This window comes from Cydia amplana, chromosome 24 (genome assembly GCF_948474715.1).
Source record: "Cydia amplana chromosome 24, ilCydAmpl1.1, whole genome shotgun sequence".
NCBI lineage: Eukaryota > Metazoa > Arthropoda > Insecta > Lepidoptera > Tortricidae > Cydia > Cydia amplana.
The window spans coordinates 8,568,708-8,581,764 of NC_086092.1; the positions used below are offsets into that span (position 1 = coordinate 8,568,708).

General features: G+C 39.2%; 1 protein-coding gene across 1 annotated transcript; it reads right to left on the reverse strand.

The window, feature by feature from the left end:
• Positions 1-1,451: 1,451 nt before the first annotated feature.
• Positions 1,452-8,420, reverse strand: LOC134659082 (zinc finger protein 271-like). Its single transcript, XM_063514688.1, has 5 exons — positions 8,333-8,420; positions 7,424-7,615; positions 6,807-6,977; positions 4,389-6,266; positions 1,452-1,729 (listed from the first exon to the last, which is right to left on the reverse strand). Exons 1-5 carry the CDS (start codon positions 8,418-8,420, stop codon positions 1,452-1,454), a joined length of 2,607 nt encoding a protein of 868 aa, XP_063370758.1.
• Positions 8,421-13,057: the final 4,637 nt, after the last annotated feature.

Below are 13,057 nucleotides of genomic sequence, written 5' to 3' on the forward strand. Positions count from 1 at the left end.
TCGTGTTGTAGAGGTCCAGCATCTTTTTATACGTATCCTAGAGAAGAATTTTAATTTTTAACAAGCAGAAACCGACCACGGATTTCCATTTGCTACGATCCTGACATACCGTTTCCAGCTCTTAAGAATTACTTAAAAAAGTCATTGATGTTAAAAGCTTATTACAGAGTCGAGGACTACTTGACAGACAAACATGCATGGTCCAAACCAGAAACTAATAAAAAGTAGTAGCAATTAAAAACATTGTATTATGTATAGAGTTATAGGTGACACAGCTCAGGTAAGCACATCAAATATTATATGTTGGTAATTCATAATAATCAATCAGATTTATATAATATGTTTTCCCATTTCTTTTAATAACTTTATTTTCTTTTCCTTTTGTAAGAATTTGATATGTTTTCTGAAAGAGCTACGAATTTGTATGATTCCATGTACATATGTATATTTTCTAAATCAAATTTCTATTACACCTTATGTGTATAATTGCATGAATTCTATAGTAATTTAAATTGTATTTTTTTTCCTTATTTTCTCGTAATGCATGTTAATTATAAGATGTAATTATTTTTGAAAAGATGTGTCCCGCCGAGTTTGTTGCCGGTCCCATAATGGGATACCCTCCTCCAATTGAGGGGGGATTTAAATCTTCTCGGGGCAGAGGTGTAGGGTTGGAGCCGGTCTACCTAGCTTTATTTGACGTTCATAAGCGCATGTAATTATGCCTACTTGAATAAATCTTTTATCTTTATCTTATCTTTACCTCTTTCGCTTCCGTTACTTTCATAACATTCCTCACGCTCGTCGGTTTAGGGTGCTTTTGGCCTGGCCTTTCTCCACGATTTCCCCGATCTGATCAGAGAAAGTCCGCCGAGGTCTGCCCCTTCCAACTCCCTCTTCTACTTCTCCCTTATACACTCTCTTTGTCAACCTTCTTTCACTCATTCTTTCCACGTGTCCAAACCATCTCAACATACGTTTCTCAATTGCGAAAGAAGCAATAAATTTAAAATTGGAAAAATTACTGTCTTGGGTGAGACAACTCAAGGCCTCTGGATCGATACTCCAGCGCTCTGCCATCTGAGCCATCAAGACCTCGTCCATAGCCAGCAAATCTTTCCACCATATGGGTCAAGGGACCCTAGCGACATCTACTATAAGAGCGTTACACGTCTTAAACGGCTACCGGCGGCTTGAGTTCAAATCTCACCCAAGAGTAATTTTACCACTTTTAAATTTATTGCATCGTTCGCAGACGTTTCTGCTTGTTAAAAAATAAAATTAGTATGGGTAGCACATCGTAACTGGTGAATTTCCAATATGACTTGGAACTCCGGTAGCCGTTTAACCCTTCGTATGTATTAGCACTGATCAGTGTGAACGAATTTAAATCCATTGTTTAGTTACAATAGGTTTAATTCGCACTGATCAGTGCTTAGACATACGAAGGGTTAATAAATAAAAGCTGTAGCAAATTCCCCTGCCTCCAGAGTCTTGAAGACGAAGCCGACCTCGAAAGAGGCGCACTGGTCGCTCCTCATCCTGACGTCGGCGGTGCGCCAGACTATAGCATTACTCCCGTGTATGATGTCCGCCGCAGACATCACCAGCAACTCCTTTTCCCTGTCGCTGTCTGATTGCGGATCCGCAGTCGGCCGGCTCGACGGCACCGCGCCGCGCTGGTAGGCTGACTGAGGTGGCTGTTCGGCGATTGTCTGCCGTAATAAGCCTGGACATAGTTGGTCAAACCAAATTGTCAGTAAATAGGAACAAAAAAAAACTATAGGTACTCATCCTTTTGGGTGCTAGTACTAGTGTAAGAAAATGTTTGAAATCTATGTTTGAAATGAGACAGTCCTTTGACAAACTATATATGCTGGATTAAATATATAGATGGTCAAGCAGATCTTGTCAGTAGAAAAAGGCGGTAAATTTGAAAAATTTAGGCGCGAAGGGACATCGTCCCATAGAAAATTTGAATTTTGCGCCTTTTTCTACTGACCAGATTTGCTTGACCACCTATAAATAAAAAAAGCGGCCAAGTGCGAGTCGGACTCGCCCATGAAGGGTTCCGTATTTAGGCGATTTATGACGTATAAAAAAAAACTACTTACTAGATCTCGTTCAAACCAATTTTCGGTGGAAGTTTACATGGTAATGTACATCATATATTTTTTTTAGTTTTATCATTCTCTTATTTTAGAAGTTACAGGGGGGGACACACACATTTTACCACTTTGGAAGTGTCTCTCGCGCAAACTATTCAATTTAGAAAAAAATGATATTAGAAACCTCAATATCATTTTTGAAGACCTATCCATAGATATCCCACACGTATGGGTTTGATGAAAAAAAAATTTTTGAGTTTCAGTTCGAAGTATGGGGAACCCCAAAAATATATTGTTTTTTTTTCTATTTTTGTGTGAAAATCTTAATGCGGTTTACAGAATACATCTACTTACCAAGTTTCAACAGTATAGTTCTTATAGTTTCGGAGAAAAGTGGCTGTGACATACGGACGGACAGACAGACATGACGAATCTATAAGGGTTCCGTTTTTTGCCATTTGGCTACGGAACCCTAAAAACAACACAAACTTTTTTAAACACTACCGTGAATATACATTCTATTGATCGTGTTTTAAAAAAAAAAAAAAAATCTTAGTAATTAGTTAATAAATCAATAAATACCTGATAGTAAAATTACATGCTTGCATATTAAAATAAGGAAACTACCGCGTCGTTGCATCATCTCTCTCATTGTTATGTTTCATGGCGATTTATTCCAGTAATTACTTGTTTATCACGATATTTAATTACCAATAAAAATGTTCACAGTGTAGGTAGCTGGCTAATCAAAATATTGATTATATTGTGCTTGAAAGTTTGATGGTTAATGTACGGAGCCGTACAGCGCCATCTCGTTTAGCTGACAAATTCAAAGCACGAAATTATCAGACTTTACACATCTTACACGATCAATAAAAATCACTACACCTTATAAAACAAAGTCCCCCGCCGCGTCTCTCTATTTGTATGTATGTATGTTTGCGATAAACTCGAAATCTACAACGGATTTTCATGCGGTCTTCACATATCAATAGAATGATTTTGAAGAAGGTTTACGTGTATAATTTGTTACGGTTTTGTGTAACCCGTGCGAAGACGGGGCGGGTCGCTAGTTAGCTAGAAGGACCACATAGATTACCTTCGCATTTAGACACTTGTACTTCTGTGTTTAAGCACTAACATCCTGGACGCTTCGGCCCTACGCCTTCGCATTAGCTATCCACACCACGTTTCAAGTAAACCATAGCGGATATGTCCCTGATACAGCCTATCACTATTTTTGTCTAATATTCAATGTATTGTGACAAGTTGTCCATTTTCTATCTATTTCAATAGATTTTGTTCTGAAATAGATTCCTAGATTATGCAAGGTAGTAAATAGCTGTAGCCATATAATCGATATACACTTTGACTCTGCGTATCACTTTAAAAAATCTGGTCGGGCCTGCCTGCTTAGCAAAAATAATAGTATAAGTTAGTGATATCCACTCAATGTAATAATGTCTGCCCCCTTTATTAGTTTAATGCCTGCATTATTATTGTAAACGGTATGTTAATTATATGTAATTTTAGTACCTTAGTCAATGCAAGTGGTGTTTACCTATAAGTAATTGTTACGCTTAGCATAATAACTCAAAACGTTTGTTGTTGTACTTTATATAGTGTAAACTATTGTTGGTGAACCAATAAATAAATATAAATAATATAAATCAGACCTAGCTGCGTCATCATCCCTATTTCTTAAGACCTCTAGCATTGTAGACATACTCCTACTGATCGAAGTGACCGATAAAAAGTAAACACTTAATAACAAAATAAACTTTTATTTATTTACTTAATTATAACTAATAATACAAAAATTTATTTCAAAAACTAAGCAAGTGCTTATGAGGCAACAATATTAATAATAAATGCCAACTAACTAGCTTAAATAAGGCACTTCTTTTGCCTCAACATAAGGGGGAAAAATCTGCCATTTTAGCTCGTGTTATCAGTATCACGCCCTTATAAATTCAGGCCCTTAACTAAATTAACCTAGAAATATTGTTTGTACTCAGCCTACCTATTGCTACGATATTTCTGTACGTATCTTGTTTTGGCAATAAAGAAATTAGAAGTTTAAAAATGCAAATGGTTCCTAAGTCATGGCTTTTTACTCTACTCTTCCTCTACTCATCTTTATAGCGGTCAACAAATACGGATACACCACATCATCCATATCTCTTTTACTAACAGGGCCCTTAGGGGTCGTCCAGAAATTCTCGATTGCGAAACCATTTTTTACGTATCTCACATGACAAATTTTTTATAGAGTTTTACCCGTACAGAGATGTTTACGCAAACCACTTGCATCCACAAAGCTTCTGGTGCAATCTACACAAATATAGGGCTTTTCGCCAGTGTGACTTCGCCTAATATGTACTACAAGCGCAGATGAATGCGCAAAACGTCTGTCACAATCTTCGCACGAATATGGTTTCTCACCAGTGTGAGTCCGTTCATGAGAAGACAAAGCAGACGAACATAAAAACTGCTTTTTACAAACTTTGCACGTGAAAGGCTTTTCGCCGGTGTGGAGTCGTATGTGCATAGTTAAGGTACCTGCATGTGCAAATGCTTTTTTGCATATGTAGCATGTATACGGTTTTTCACCGCTGTGTATTCTTTTATGAGTGATCAAACTGCTTTTGTCCAAAAACTTGTTTCCACAAATTTCACAAGAATAGGGTTTTATGCCAGTGTGGATTCGTTGGTGTCTTACCAAGTAACTGTAATCTTTGAATCGCGTATTACATATTCCACAAGCGAACGGCTTTTTATCACTATGAATTTGCGTGTGTAAATTCATGTGACCTTTTTGGGCGAACCGTTTGTCACAAATTTTGCATGAATAAGGTTTCTCACCAGTATGAATACGTTTATGCGTCTCCAGATAGTCCAAGCGGGTAAACGATTTCTTACATGTCTCACAAGTAAAGTCACGCTTCTTGTGAATCCTTTTATGCTTTTTAAAGTCTATCGGTTGAGAAAATTTTTCGTTGCATATTTTGCACAAATACGATTTTGCCTTGTGAGTTTGTTTATGGTTACGCAAATTTTGCGAATAAGCAAATCGTTTGTCGCAAATCTCGCAACAGTAAGGCTTTTCGCCGGTGTGAATTCGCTCATGAATACGCAAATGCTCTAATCGCGAAAACTGCTTTCCACATACGTTGCACGAGTGAGGCCTCTCGCCGGTGTGAGTCCGTTTATGTGACTTAAAGTGTCCAGAATCTGAAAACTCTCGATAACATATCTCGCACCAGTACGGTCGTTCGCCAGTATGGATCCGTCTATGTACGCCTAAACGACCCGAAGTCTTAAACCGTTTTTCACAAAACTCACACGAGTACGGCCTTTCGCCTGTATGCATACGTTTGTGTATGGTCAGACTGTTAGAATACGCAAACTGCTTCATACAGATTTCGCACGAATACGGCTTTTCGCCAGTGTGTATCCTTATATGCGTTTTTAAACCAGCCGCACTAAAAAACGATTTACTACAAACATCACACGAAAAAGCTTTTTCTCCCGTGTGTCCTCGTTTATGAGAAAATAAAGAACCACTGTTCGAAAACTGCCTTTTACATATTTCACATGCGTACGGCTTTGCACCAGTGTGAATAAATGCGTGTATTTCCAAATAGCTTTTCTGTTTATATTTTTTTCCGCACGTATCACATGCGTATGGTTTTGCGCCAGTGTGAATAAATTTATGTTTATTCAAATTGCTTTTTTGTTTAAATTTTTTCCCGCACGTGTTACAAGCGTAAGGTTTCTCGCTAGTGTGAATAAATGCATGTGTTTGCAGATGTTTTTTTTGTTTAAATTTTTTCCCGCACGTATGACAAGCGTATGGTCTCTCCGTTTTACAAATGTTGCTTTGAATATGACGTATCAAGTTAAATTTTCGTTGAAACGTTTTGTCACAATCGTTACACGCATACATCTTCATCTCTGGGTTATTTTTATTAGGGCTTATTTCGTGTTGTGACGCTGAGGGTCCAGACACAGCGCGCCTTGCTTGTTGGTGGAGCACAGCAGGTCTCATGTTGTATCTGAGCAGCGCCTCGTGGTGTTGGAGGCGTTCGAGCTTCACGCAGCAGTCCTTTAGCTTTAGGCATTCCTGCTTCATCGCGACAGCGTGGTTGGAACCAGCTAAAGAGAGAAAACAATATCATGCTAGCTTGTAGACCTTAAAGTTTTGTTCTATGAGATTTGACTTGAATAGCTAACATCCAGACAACATTCCGCAATAAAAGACAAAAAATTAAAAAGCGCTGGTGGCCTAGCGGTAAGAGCGTGCGACTTGCAATCCGGAGGTCACAGGTTCGAACCCCGGCTCATACCAATTAGTTTTTCGGAACTTATGTAGTTATGTACGAAATATCATTTGATATTTACCAGTCGCTTTTCGGTGAAGGAAAACATCGCGAGGAAACCGGACTTATCCCAATAAGGCCTAGTTTACCCTCTGGTTTGGAAGGTCAGATGGCAGTCGCTTTCATAAAAACTAGTGCCTACGCCAATTCCTGGGATTATTTACCAAGCGGACCCCAGGCTCACATGAGCCGTGGCAAAATGCCGGGACAATGCAAGGAAGATGATGAATAAAAGACAAAAAAATTACACTTTTCGTAGCATAAGCGTCTAAAAATCTAAATTATGTGTGATGTAATTAATGGACCCCATACTTACAACTGTCGGCCTGTGTTTCAGTTTTTATGTCACTTCCCTTGTTAACACACGTTGAGGAAACGGTGTTATGGCCCATTGTGTTGGGACACATGTGAATGAGTAGTTTATCAATGCGCTCGAGCCTTACATAGCAGTTCTTTAGCTCATGCCGTTCTTGCTTTACGGCTGCCCCTGAAATTATGCTTTAGTTAAAATATTATAATTAAATTTAACATGCACATCCCAAACTCAGTAGCATTATACTTCTCCTGTTATAAGTATTTTCTAATAAAATAACATAAATAATCTGCGGGTGCCGAACGACAATGGTATTAAAGGAGATCGTCGATTTTCTTAGGCGTTTGGGCCCCCTCGCAAATTGAATGTATATATCATCACCATCATCATCACAATTTTAAGAGCCTGGCTCTTGTCCGTATATGGGTTATTGGCCACTAGCAGTGTTTATATTATGGCTGGTGTTTATATTGTTTTCAATTGGGTTGGGTACTTCCAATAGAGAATTTGATTTTCATGGACACAACTTACAAAGTATATTTGGTCTCATTGTGGAACTGTGATAAATCCTTTGTCTAATCTATTAATTTAAAAACAAATAAAGCCATAGACAAAGTTACCATGAAGTTTGTAAGCCGTTTCCTGCGCCTTCACATGCTTTGGTTCCAGTACGGGCTCGTCCTCCATGCCCAAGAACAGGTCGGACACCATGTCTGCCTCACTCACGCAGGGGCTTTGACTTTCCCCACATGACAGATCCTCATTTACTTGTGCTTCTTTGATTTTGAGCTCTGTATTCTCTTTAATGTGCACTGCAAGATTGAAAATATCATTAAAGTCTGAACGTTTTTTTACAATATTTAAAACTTTTAAAAGACATATTCATTATATTATAGTCTGTCAAGCTGGATATGTCAGTAGCAATAAAAAGCAAACTAAAGTATGGTATCCCTAGGAAAAGAACAAAAAGCAGTAATGTACATCAAACAACGATGAAATGTAAAGTATGTAAACAAAACAGTTCCACAGATAAGATATAAATGACATGCGATTTTCGAACAATTCAAATGTAGTGTTGCTCTAACCCGCAATTTTTCTAATTTGCCGCCTTTTTCTACTGACAAGATTTGCTTAACCAAGTAAAATTGAAATATGTTGCTTGTATAATTTGTGGGTATGCAATAAGACTACCACTTATCTCAGGTTGGTCAAGAAGTTGTATGGTGATTTTCTAGTAGAAGTTATCTGAGTTTTGAGACAAGACTAGCTTATATATTACATTTTTAACTAATTAACATAATACAATTCAGCTACATACAGCCAAGCTTTCAACCAGTCCATAGCTAACCAAAATAACTTAATTTCCAAGTCTCAGATAAATGGACAACCTATAAGATTGTTTTGGGTGTGATGGTGATGGAATCTTATATCCATAATTATACTAAGTGAATTGACAATTTAGTAGATTTTTTGTTACTTACAATACTTGCTAGACTATACCTTTACAAGGAAAAGACTGAGTCACTCACCTTCGTCCGCGAACAGCGATGGCGGCAAGTCTTCTTGGTCTAGGTCACCCGTCGGCTCCTGCTTCACGCACGTCGCTTGCGCAGACATGCTAACTCACAGAAAAGATTACCTTATTACTAGTTCTGTGTGCTAACTACACTTCAACATAGGTACATCACAACAACTAAAGCTAAGCATAAGTAACAGCTTTTGCCATGACTGTTACTTCACGTAGCTAAAGTGACAAAACAAGACAAACGTTACTTAAACCTTGCACATGTTTATTTTTTGCTGACGAAACCAAATTTAATAACCTAACCTAGAATTGAAAAGTAAAATTGTAAAAGTGACAGTGAATTTTGAATTTGACTCGTTTTTTTTACTATGATCACCACAGATATACACACAGGTTTAATTGCCTGGCCGCAGACGTTCGGAATTTTTCGTACAAAATGACTTGTGCAAGCGAGACAGCGCTATACATTTGTAGGGCGACGTCCCGTTTCCACCTGCCAGGGTTGGTCCACGGTAAGTGTGAATGTACCATTAGATAATTTGTAAAAAAAAGAAACTGTCATAGTCTCTGGTATAAACACTTAAATTTTCGAATCTGTGGGTGGTGTCTGGTGTCAATTTTAAAAATTTTGCAAACTTGCACTTTTGTTTTATCGTTTCGTTTTCCGCGTCTCCCTTGCTATTTCTCATGTATTTCTGTAAGATGTTATATAAGTCATCTTTATTTATAAGATATATTATCGGGGAATAGTATTATGCATGGAAATGTGGAAATTCGACAAAATTCTGTTCGGCCAAGCACATGTGCTGCGAGAGGGCAGTGGTGGCAGCATGGCGTTGAAAGCGCGCGTGAAAGAAGAGACCCACGATCAAGTTTCGGACCATGGTGAGGTTTGCGACATAACTCTAGAAGCAGTCTCCCGATAGTCCGCTCTAAACTTAATATGTGAGTCGCACGTGAGTGGGGCACAATCACAATCCGCGACTAAATCGAGTGTAAAGACGGTCAAAGTCGCGTGTGAAAGATTTATGCACTAACTTATAATATACAAAGTGGATAGGTCCACTATATACAAAGAAATATATTTCGTTTAAAATGCTGTTTATTGTTTTTTGTTTTGTGTATAAATAAGACATCAATGTTACTCTCTTCGGCCGCGGAGCTGACCCACGCGACCGGCGGCGCGGTAAGCGATAGCTTAAGTGCAGTCCATGGCCTTATAGATTTTGAATAACTAAATTAAAAATTTTCTAACCCAACATGTATAATGTTTATTTGTAATTAAAACACTACTATGAAAACATTACACAGGAGAGCATCTTTAATTTCTAAATGTCTTACAAGAGCTATATATGATATTGAACTCTCTGAAATGCTATTCTTTATTAAATCCACATCTCATGCACCTATTGCCCTTTTGATGTTTATGCCCGACTGCTGGTATATTCACTGATTTGGTAAAACTTTAATTCCGATGTAACTATGGGTTTGGCCAGTCTAAAGTTTACCTGTCAATGCTATGAATAGTGTCAAATGCTTGTTTTTTAATTTATGACCTGGATGCTTAGCTCTTTAAGTCAATTCTCATAGCCTCCTAAGGCCCAAAGTCCTACCTATAGTACCTATCCAGTTTGATGTAATTTAAACCATGTTCAATAGGAACAGAGTCGTTTTTGCTTTGTTTCATTCAATTTTCAAACAATGCAAAATCAACTCTATTACCTACATTTAAGTTCAAATTTCAGTGGCAAATTTTGGATGTTTCGTTTGTATGGCCTTAGAAGGAGAGAACAAAACAAGTAAAACCTATGCTGGCGCCATCTATAAAAACCTTTGACAGTTGCCAACCCCATGTCCCATTTTTTCACAGCCCTTATTAAGAAAGAAGCAGACTTCACAGACGAAGAGATGCAAGTTAAGAAGGAGCTTCTGAGCCTCGGCAACGAGTGCAAGATCAGCGAGGCGGCCATGCTCGCCGGACTATACAAGGACCATACCGTCAAGGGGGAGCTGGTGCTGGGGCCGGAGCACCCTCACCGGCCAGATGTAATGCTGGTAGTACACGGTAAGTTGTTAGCTAACCCAGGGGTTCAAGTCCCGGTAAGGGCATTTATTTGTGTGATGAGCACAGATATTTGTTCCTGAGTCATGGGTGTTTTCTATGTATATAAGTATGTATTTATCTATATAAGTAAGTTTATCGTCGCCTAGCACCCATAGTACAAGCTTTGCTTAGTTTGGGGCTAGGTTGATCTGTGTAAGATGTCCCCTGATATTTATTTATTTATTTATTTGGTATGGTGGAGAATATGAGAACTAGACTCAGTAGAACTTTAATAAATGGACTTAGAGTAGCTGGTCTTAACTCTTTAGCAGTCTAAGTGTGGTTACTTACCGCCATATAATAAATAAGAAAGGGAAAATACATTCCATTCCATACATTTGTTTCCTAATAGCTAGGTACAATGTACATATTAAGCCGCGTCTCGATATCGTGCGGCGTCCGCGCGAGCATTGTTCGACCGCGGCAAACCTGTATTTTGGCTCGCGAGCCAATTTTGGCACCATCTTGAACTATAGCGCGGCAGCCGCGCACGGCAGGCGATCCGACGATCGACCACATTATATCACAAAAATAAATTATTCGGAACCAAGTATAGCCAAATCGAAAAATGATCTGTTGCGATAATCACTACATTTACTGTTCCATGGAAATTGTTTAGTGCCGTATAATTTAATTAAAGTACCATCCCAACTGAGCGCGAACATTCCTTTGCCGCGCGTCGAAAAACCGACAATGAATGGTTCGTCGCGCGGCGCGTTCGAGCGTGCCAATGATCGAGTTGGCTCGCGCGGCAGCCCGGTATCCATTGGGCGCGGCTGCCTCGCGAGCCAATGTTCGATAGCTTGCTGATATGGAGACGGGGCTTTAGGAAACAAATAATAGGTACATATTAGGAAACAAATGAATTAACTTTTAACTATTATTTCAAGTAGAAACACTAATATACAGGATGTCCCTAGCCATTGGACAAAGCCGAAATGTACATATGCATTTAAATTAATTAAATTAAATAAGCCTTTAATCCGTATAAGAGACACTTGTAAATACAGATTTAGATATTTGGTTTGTGAGATATACATTGATTAAGTTATAGAATGTCTCTTAGTGTGGTGTGCCTGTCGGCATAGGCCTCTACTCTACATATGCAGGGCCGGATTAAGCACGTCGGGGCCCCTAGGCAGTGCAATGCTCGGGGCCCCCGGACAGTTAATTCTGCAGACATAAGTTCAGTTGTAAGCAAGTTGCAAGTAAGTTTGCGGTTTTAATTTCAACCTTCACGTGTCGGTTGAGCCGATCCGAACATCCCGAATGTTTTTTTTGCTCTTGCGTGGACATAAAGGTTTTTTATATTAGTTTTTGCCGATTCCTCCTTGCGTCCAGTGTGGGGAGAGCTCTTTTTTCTCAATAAGTAGTTAAATATTTTGCGAGGCTGAACAGCGATTGTCCGACCATATGAGCCATATGATTAAAATTAACCTAATAATAAAGATTTTACATGTGTTTAAATGATTATTCATTAACCAGTCAAACTAGCATGTAAGTACAGGGTAAATCGGAAAAGCAATAAAAATCGCGAGCGCAGCGAGCGCGAAATTTTTTGTGAAAAAATTGTGAAAACGTGTTAAAAAGGCCTAAAAATCCGAAGTTACCCAGTGAGGTTTCATGCGAGGTCAAAGCCGTGCTTCAGGATAAGCTCAGCTAGATCACAGACGACAACCAATGTCCATTGTATTAATAAGCGAGACCGCAGGCCGAGCTTGGCGCAGCGAGGCCAAAGGCTAAGCTGAAGAAGAGATTTGGTAGGCGAACCAAAAATTGAGGTAAAAACTGAGGCTGAAGGTCGAGCTCAGTAATCTCCACATACTTAACAAGCCCGAAGCGTACCTACTTAACCAGCGAGGTGAGATTTCATGCGAGGCAAAAGGCTAAGCTTCTGAAATCAATGAATCAAAGCAGCGCTCTGATACGAACCAATCATCAAATGTTACTCAACAATAATATATGTGTCATACAAGAGTTACTCGGAGGGCCGAAGTTTCATTAGGGAGATTTTAGGCCCTCGGGAGCCTGAGATTCGAGCTCGATTTACAGACTTTGAAAGCTATAAAATAACATAATTTACATAATCATTTGATGATTGTGTGTCTGAGAAACTGATATTGGACATTAACTATAAGTAGGTAACATAAAAAATTATTTATGCATTTTGGCCATATGCCAAACTTGGCAAACACATTTTTTTTGGCGCGCGCGGGGCCGTCGGGGCCCCCTAGCCGAGGCGGGGCCCATAGGCAGTTGCCTACTCGGCCCTGTACATATGCAAGAACCAGTTAACCAGTATACAAAGTGATTAACAAATTATGATTTTTTTACTTTGGAGCAGCCTGTATGTGTTAGTAGCTCCTGAGGTAATAAATAATATATAACCTTCGACCTTTTTAAATTTATTATCTTTTTTATTTATGACACTAATAATATTCTGACTGTGATCCGATTATCAGGCTGGGCGTCAGCTGACGATGATGGCTGTCCCTACTTACCAGTGCTGGAGCACGCCGACCGCCCAGGACTCGCGCTTCGAGACTGCTACGTGCGACTGGAACGCCTCCGAAACCACGAGCCGCTCGCCGCCGCACCGAACACAACCGTTCATACTAGCAAATT

Excerpts from the sequence above, each read along its gene's own strand:
- LOC134659082 (XM_063514688.1), bottom strand. The coding sequence starts at position 8,420 with ATGTCTGCGCAAGCGACGTGCGTGAAGCAGGAGCCGACGGGTGACCTA. Across the intron at positions 6,978-7,423 it reads AACGGCTTACAAACTTCATG|GGGCAGCCGTAAAGCAAGAA; the intron begins GTAACTTTGTCT and ends GCATAATTTCAG. Across the intron at positions 6,267-6,806 it reads TGAAACACAGGCCGACAGTT|CTGGTTCCAACCACGCTGTC; the intron begins GTAAGTATGGGG and ends TTCTCTCTTTAG.